Source organism: Bison bison, unplaced genomic scaffold (genome assembly GCF_000754665.1).
Source record: "Bison bison bison isolate TAMUID 2011002044 unplaced genomic scaffold, Bison_UMD1.0 scf7180017864056, whole genome shotgun sequence".
NCBI lineage: Eukaryota > Metazoa > Chordata > Mammalia > Artiodactyla > Bovidae > Bison > Bison bison.
Genome location: NW_011494628.1, coordinates 2869682 through 2878426, shown reverse-complemented (window position 1 = coordinate 2878426; position 8745 = coordinate 2869682). Strand labels below are relative to the sequence as shown.

The 8745-nt window shown below is 35.6% G+C and overlaps 1 protein-coding gene across 4 annotated transcripts in view; it reads right to left on the bottom strand.

Annotated features, from left to right (window-relative positions):
• PDS5B (PDS5 cohesin associated factor B) overlaps positions 1-8745 on the bottom strand; it is a 116533-nt gene that overhangs the window by 63351 nt on the left and 44437 nt on the right. For all 4 annotated transcript variants that reach the window (XM_010835933.1, XM_010835931.1, XM_010835934.1 and 1 more), the window contains exons 17-18: positions 4071-4176; positions 2502-2662 (exon numbers count right to left, since the gene is read on the bottom strand). In XM_010835933.1, the coding sequence (XP_010834235.1) occupies positions 2502-2662; positions 4071-4176 (267 nt within the window). The remainder of the gene's footprint in view (positions 1-2501; positions 2663-4070; positions 4177-8745) is intronic.

Sequence of the window (8745 nt, the reverse complement as noted above, 5' to 3'; positions counted from 1 at the left end):
AATTTGGAAAACTCAGCAGTGGCCACAGGACTGGAAAAGGTCAGTTTTCATTCCAATCCCAAAGAAAGGCAATGCCAAAGAATGCTCAAACTACTGCACAATTGCACTCATCTCACACGCTAGTAAAGTAATGCTCAAAATTCTCCAAGCCAGGCTTCAGCAATATGTGAACCATGAACTTCCTGATGTTCAAGCTGGTTTTAGAAAAGGCAGAGGAACCAGAGATCAAATTGCCAACATCCGCTGGATCATGGAAAAAGCAAGAGAGTTCCAGAAAAACATCTATTTCTGCTTTATTGACTACGCCAAAGCCTTTGACTGTGTGGATCACAATAAACTGTGGAAAATTCTGAAAGAGATGGGAATACCAGACCACCTGACCTGCCTCTTGAGAAATCTGTATGCAGGTCAGGAAGCAACAGTTAGAACTGGACATGGAAGAACAGACTGGTTCCAAATAGGAAAAGGAGTACATCAAGCCTGTATATTGTTACCCTGCTTATTTAACTTATATGCAGAGTACATCATGAGAAACACTGGACTGGAAGAAACACAAGCTGGAATCAAGATTGCCGGGAGAAATATTCAATAACCTCAGATATGCAGATGACACCACCCTTACAGCAGAAAGTGAAGAGGAACTCAAAAGCCTCTTGATGAAAGTGAAAGTGGAGAGTGAAAAAGTTGGCTTAAAGCTCAACATTCAGAAAACGAAGATCATGGAATCCAGTCCCATCACTTCATGGGCAATAGATGGGGAAACAGTGGAAACAGTGTCAGACTTTATTTTTCTGGGTTCCAAAATCACTGCAGATGGTGACTGCAGCCATGAGATTAAAAGACGCTTACTTCTTGGAAGGAAGGTTATGACCAACCTAGATAGCATATTCAAAAGCAGAGACATTACTTTGCCAACAAAGGTCCGTCTAGTCAAGGCTATGGTTTTTCCTGTGGTCAGGTATAGATGTGAGAGTTGGACTGTGAAGAAGGCTGAGCGCCGAAAAATTGATGCTTCTGAACTATGGTGTTGGAGAAGACTCTTGAGAGTCCCTTGGACTGCAAGGAGATCCAACCAGTCCATTTCGAAGGAGAACAGCCCTGGGATTTCTTAGGAAGGAATGATGCTAAAGCTGAAACTCCAGTGCTTTGGCCACCTCATGCGAAGAGTTGACTCATTGGAAAAGACTCTGATGCTGGGAGGGATTGGGGGCAGGAGGAGAAGGGGACGACAGAGGATGAGATGGCTGGATGGCATCACTGACTCGATGGATGTGAGTCTCAGTGAACTCTGGGAGTCGGACAGGGAGGCCTGGCGTGCTGCGATTCATGGGGTCGCAAAGAGTCGGACACGACTGAGCGACTGATCTGATCTGATAGTTTATACGTTTAGTGTGTGTGTATACATGTATCTCCAAACTCTGATCTCTGATCTGGACTGGAAAGTCACAGTTCCATTACAAGGAAAATTCACGTTCTCCAGGCTCCCTTAAAAATTAAGAAGCCAGTTATAAAAAATAGTTTCTTGCCTTTGCCAAAATATACTGTTACAATATTCTGGGTGTTTCAATTATCATTTAAATAATGCTCTTTTCCTATGTATCAATAGTTTCTAGAACTGATTAAGCTCATGTGAATAGAAAGGGATAACAAAACCTATACGTGAGCCTCTAAAATGCTAGCTTTGTCCAAGTCTCTCTCTGAAGAAAAGAGCCATAGTCAACTTCAACATGAAGAAACACAGTACCCCAGCCACTACTAACTAGACCAGAAGCAATGAGCTACAGGTGAAACCAGTCACCAGTGACTATGGCAGTATCAGGACCAACTACCAGCTATGCTCCCCAGGAACAGGATGGAGAGATGAACACACAGAAGCAAGGAGGGATTCATAAGGAATGATGATGTATTCCTTCTGAGCTATTATAGAATCCTGAACCATAATCAACCACTATTAGAGATCTCCAGGATAACAGCATAATTTCCAAATTTTGGAAATACTAAAACACACAAACACACACAGAAAATATATTGCTGTTAGGATGATTATTCCATGCTTCTCTGCTTCCCTGTGTCAAGTAAAACAATACTTCTGAAAATTTTCAATTCAATACTCATAATAAGAAGAAAGTAAAGTGCTATGGACAATCCTGCTGAAATTCTTCTGGAGTTTCTCACTGGACCTTAAATTCGCATTGTTTACCCTATGGCATAATATGCCAAGGAACTCTTTTGCTATAAAAAACTGTTTTCATTAAAATCTTCAAACAAAATTGATGCTTCAAAAGGAAATGCCATGGTCATCTTACATTTTTATGAATCTTCTAAAATACCAATCAATGCCTTCTCCAAGGAAATAAAGACTCTAAATAGTTTAGACTTAAGATAAAACTCAGACACTATTTCCTCAAAACTTAAAATTGACTCCAACTATTATGTAAATCAAGAAACAGCAAGTTATTTTTTATTTTCTAGAATATTTATCAGAAAAAAACTCAACTCACGATCTGATGTGTGGGAAATCCTCTTCAATTTTGCCTCCTGTGTTTTTGAAAATTTGAAGTGCAGCTTCTGCTACTTTTTCATCATCCATTTTCAGACAAGCCAGGAGAGACTCAAATGTTTCAGCAGAATGAAATGAGATTGGATGTGTAAATGAGAGTACCTAAAAAATGATCATAAAAATGATCTATAAATCCTTTTCATCTTTATAAATCCAAAATGTTACACACTAGAAATGTTACAAATCAAAGTAAAAACACAAGTAATTATGCTAAAAATAAAAGAGAGCACTGTAAGTAAAATTTAAGACTTACTCAAACATATAACAGAAACATTCTTGTGTAGGAAGACTGTACAATCTAAAGAAAGAACTATCTTCAAAATTAAACAACACACTAACATAATTCTCAAAATAATCTGGATTTGGTTAATGTTTGGGGAGGAGGGGTGGAAGAAACTCAAGGTAGGAGAAAAGGAAAATGAGAAGAGAATTTAACAAAATACCTCTATTATTCTAAATATAGGTCATTAGAAGAAGATAATAACATTTTTGGAAAAAAGTAATCTAAGGAAGAGGGTAAAATATCAAACAGTAAAAGAAATTATAAGGTTACAATAATCACACCAACATAGGACTAAAGAAAAAATAAAGCAATAAATAGACTTTACCACATTTAAGGTAGAGTATAATAGATTATAAAGACAACAGAAAATAACTGAAAATGGATGAAATTTTTAATAAACAGACCCAGTAAAACTGGGTATAGCAATCTGAAGGAAATCAAATTAGACCCTCCATTACAATCACACTTTCAAAATAAATATCTGCTAAGACATTAAGTACATGATTTAATTTAATCCCTGTGAGATAAGTATTATTTCTACCTCCATTACACATGAGGAAGCAAAAGCAATTAACTTAGAGCAACTATCTAATAAATAACAGTAAAAAAAAAATCAGACCTGCTTTATGACACTCTTAAAAACACTGTCTTAAAAAACACTGAGAAAATGTTAATAATTTATTATGGGAAAAATGAAGATATAAAATTGTATATTCAGTCTCATTTCAACTGTACCAAAGAGTATATTTTTCTATAGATTAAAAGGAAACAAAAGAAATATTTATGAATGATAGGCTTCTCAATGTTTTCTTCTTTATGACTTTATATGCTCTACGTTATCAACAATTAACTGATATTTTTGTAATAAGTAAAAGGCAATGGTATATTTTAGCTAACGAAATAACATATAAAATGGACTTTAAAATTTTGGTGCTTTCTGTGGTAGAGTTAGCAAGTTCTTTGCACACTAATGAAACCTTCAAATTATAATCCTTAATATAATTAACACTAGGCTATATTATATAATTTAAACATAAAAATATTAATATTTAGCTTACATGTTAGAATACATAATTTCAAAATTACCTAAAAGTGATTAAGAAAATTTTACTTTAGATTCTATTAACCTAGAAAAGCAAATCTCAAGACTAAAATGTACAAACTATATATGTAACAGTTATCTCATTAAGCACTTAAGTGCCTAAATTTCAATGTAAGCATATTTACCTTAAGCAGTTCAAGACCGGCCCTGATGGCTTGATCAGTTGGAACACCCTCATCTTCATCATCTGCTGTTCCATCTATTGATTTGTTCACTTGCTTTATAAGAGCACTAAAGTATGACAAAAAAAATTTTTTTTCCATTTTTTCAACTCTTTTTTTATTGGCAATGTTTAAGAAAAATAATCCCGAGTATTTTCTATACAGACCAGAACTAAACCACACACAAATTTGATACAGCTGTTTCCCAACCATTATGGCAAAACAAAAAGCTGTAATAAGTATTTCGAGATGCTTCTTTTTGAAATTGTATTTCCCTGTGTCCATTCAAATGAGGTTAAAATGTTATCTGACTTGCTGTTTATTAACGCTGTATTTTTATTCTTGTATTTGCTGTGTGAAGTTCAGGTCCAAACATGTGAATCCTAAGAGATGTTTTCCAATTATCTAACGTTCATTATGGCTCCAATATGTAGAACAACATATATGGAAATAAAGGATAAATGGTAACATAAAGCACTTTCAAACAACCTAGCAAATATTATTGTGTCCGGCACTGTTATGAAAGCCAGAAAGGACTGCTTCTGACAGGTGTAAAAATGTCATACAACAAACATACAATAAATCCTCACTAGAATAGTTGGAACGGATCACAAAGGAAATACAATATTTTAAAGTTTTCTTCTAAAAACAAGCTTAAGTGACTTTAAAATAATCATTTGAAACACACTGTCAATTATCCAAAATACTCATTTTGTTTTTACTACAAAAAACAAGTTAACAAATATCAAGTCAGAGACCTAATATAAACCAAAATACAAGAAAATTCAATTATTTAATGTTTTTTAAAATGCTTAGTAGATTTATGTTTCTACAAAAATATGTACTCAAATCTAAGGTCAAGATATGAGTCAAATACATCTGTTTTCCTTGCAATATCCTCTTAAATTAATCATTCCCTTAACAGTTAAAATCACTGAGGATGTTTTCTTTCCTGTTCTGCCCATTTTTCCTCCTTAACTATTTCTCATAGCTCCAACTACTCCAAATAAAAATCTTCAGCCTGAATTCTCTTCCCAAATATTCATCAGTTCCAAGGTTTTCTTTACCTAAACGTACCAAAGGAATGAAAAATGCCATATATCCAAAATGAAATTCATTTCTTTCTTCCATGACTAAGAGCAGGAAGCTCTCTGTCTAGTGAGGGGAGGCCAAAGGCCAAAATAAGTGAATAAATACACTAAAAAAGATAATCAGGCAACAATAAGGACTGGAGAGAAGGCCAGGACAAGTGAGGCTGGTTAGCAAGGGCAGTGAGGAAAGGCATTCCCGTAGGGGTGGCGCTGCTCTTGTTTAGTTGCTACGTCATGTACAACTGAGCTAGTAACCACAGAGTCAGAGCCAGTGATAAAAAGCACCAACCTGGAGAATCAAAGAGAATCAACTGAGAAACTATTACAAAACACCAAGAGTTCAGTGAGGTGACGCCAACAACACTAAAAATCGACAGAGCTATTCTGTATTAGCCAAAGCCACCTTAAAAACACAGGGGGGTGAGGGGTGGAGGAAATCTATTTATAATGACAAGTCAAAATGTATAAAAACTAGGAATAAAAAGTTTTAAATGCACAGAATCTGTATATAACTTCTAAAATTATTAAAGGGAGCAAAGAGATTTGAAAAAATCAAGACAAGTATTTTCGTAAGATGGAAACAGTATTACACGAATAGCATTTGCCACTGTATCTAAAAATATCTTACAGGAACACAACTTGGTGTGGGATAAGATTCAACACATGCATTCTATAACTCATCTGGAAATATTAAGTAATGTTTGGGAACAGCTAGTAAATATTAAGGGAGGAGGGATGAAAGAACTTTCTAAATGAAATTTAAAAATTTATCATAAAAGCCTTAAAATACAAAGAAACAAAGGGAAAAAGTCCAGTAAGACCCTAAATATTGTTAAGAATTTATCCTACAATAAGGGAATGTCTCAAATCAAACAGGAAGGAACCAATTTTTCAATAAATGGTTTGATACAACTAGCTACTAGGCTTTTAAAAAAGGATGGATATCTTATCTCCACCTTACAAGGAAATGGATTCCAGAACAATTAAAACCTAAATGTAAAAAACATAGCCACCTAATACAATGGCAGAAAGAAATAAAGGAGACAAATCATGTAATTTAGTATTTATTAATGTCAAGCACAAATTTAAAAGGCAATCAAACTGTGTTAATAGCCTTATTTCATAAAGCATTCATATAATCAATAAAAAATGACAATTTCTCTAAGCCACTTACAGAAAAATAAGAAGAAAAGCAATTAGCCAAGAAACATATGGGGAAAAAACATTCAACTTTTAAACAGTGCCATCATTCACTGCAGCCATAAAATTAAGATACTTGCTCCTTGGAAGGAAAGTTATGACAAACCTAGACAGTGTTTTAAAAAGCAGAGACATCAATTTGCCAACAAAGGTCTGCTGTCAAAGCTATGGTGGTTTTTCCAGTAGTCATGTACGAATGCAAGAGCTGAACCATAAAGAAGGCTGAGTGCCGAAGAACTGATGCTTTCGAATTGTGGTGTTGGAGAAGACTCTTGAGTCCCTTGGTCAGCAAGGAGATCAAACCAGTAAATCCTAAAAGAAATCAACCCTGAATATTCATTGGAAAGACTGAAGCTGAAGCTGATCTTTGGCAATCTGATGCAAAAAGCTGACTCACTGGGAAAGATTCTGATGCTGGGAAAGATTCTGATGCCGGGAAAGATTGAAGACAGGAGGAGAAGGGGACAGCAGAGCACGAGATAGTTAGATGGCATCACCAACTCAATGGACATGAGTTTGAGCAAGCTCCAGGAGATGGTGAAGGACAGGGAAATCTGGCATGCTGCAGTCCACAGGGTTGCAAAGAGTTGAAAATGACTTAGCAACTAAACAACATCATTCACCTATAAAATGGCAAAGACTGAAAAGGGTACAGCCACTACTAGGAAAAATTAGGTGAACTGGACACTCCATGACTACTGGTGGGGAAGAGGGTGGAACCTTTCTGCAGTGTGATAGTTAAACCAAGAGGGCGCTGCAGCCAGACTTCCTCTGTTTAAATGCCATTAGCTACTTCCCAGCAGTGGGAAAGTTACTCTAACATCAGTGTAGCTCACTGTCCCTTTCCTGTGAACTGGAAATAGTAATATTTTTTGCCTTATAAAGAGGTAAATGAGTTAAAACACATAAAACAAAGAGTGCACACTATAAGCACTAATGGCTATTACCTGTTATTATTAGTTATGACTGAACATATCTTATGTATTACCAACCTACAAAGACATGCTTTGGTCCTCAGTCTTTTTGTTCATAAAATGCATTACTTCTGGGAACTTTATCTTAACTTTCAAAAATACTGCAATAACGTGGTTTTATCTTTCTGTAATTTGATTTTAAAAAATTGTCATGCCCAAACAAGAAGCATATCCTTTCTCAGCAGCTCCCTTCATTCTTTTCAAGGTACTACTATTCTCTTCATCATCTGGATTTGACCCCATAAACTTCTCACTCCTCCTCCATTTTATTCCCCATTTCCAGTAAGAGGACCCGTTTCTAAGGTTGTTCTTTTAAAACCTTCCTCAAATATGTTCTTTCCTTTCCATCCCACTATCGTCATCCAAAGAAAATTATAACAACACCTTAGCAGGCTCTCTCTTCTATTTCCCTCCTCCTGTTCATCATCAATCATTCCTGCTTCTCAACAGACCAAAGAACAAAGTAAAAGCTCTAAAGTCAGATCCTAAAGGCTTTCCACAATCTGACACCAAATGCTTTTTGAGGATCACCTCATAACACTTTTACATTTCTCCACAGAGTAACTTAAATAGATGGCAATCATTTTCTAAATATCCTTATTCCTTCCTATCCAGTTAGCTTGGCTTATATAAAACTCAACACCTAGAATTCTCCTCCCATTTCTTGTAGAAATAAAATCTTACCCATTCTTCCTCTCACGTCAAATACTACCCTCTCAGAGAAATTCTTTTAATCCTTTGAGCACTATCTGCATCAATTTTATGCAACTATAATATAATCTCTTAATTAAAATTCTTATTCCACTACTAGACAGAAGATTAATGAAAAGCATAAAGTATGCTTTGCCAATACCTAACTAGCCTTGTTTTAAATTAGAAGACATTGGATTTAATTAATGAATTTCAGTCTGATTCAGATTTTTCCTTCTAATAATATAAAGGATTTCAGTTTTCGTTTTGCGCCCTTTTATTTTTGAAACTGAAGAATACTTTCCTCAAACGAAAAACAAGGCAAGACGAGTTCAAAATGAAAAACAGGCATCCAACGTAGTATCCTCCTCCACTACAGAGGGTTACAAGCCAAGAGCTATACCTTACGCCCTCCCTCCAAAAAAATCCCCAAAAGGGCTTTACTGAGGACAGTGTACCATTAGTAGTATTTTAGATTCTAATATACCTCTGAAAGGTACTACTGCTCACTAAAAAAAGAACATGCTTTCCATATTTTATAAGTAGTCCTGTTTTCAACTGGTTGAAACATTTCAGGAAAAGTTTAAAACAAACAAAAAAAGGTGGTTGGGGGGGTGGGGGGGGACTTCACTGGCAGTCTAGTGGTTGAATGGCTCCACACTCCAATGCAAAGGGCACAGGTTC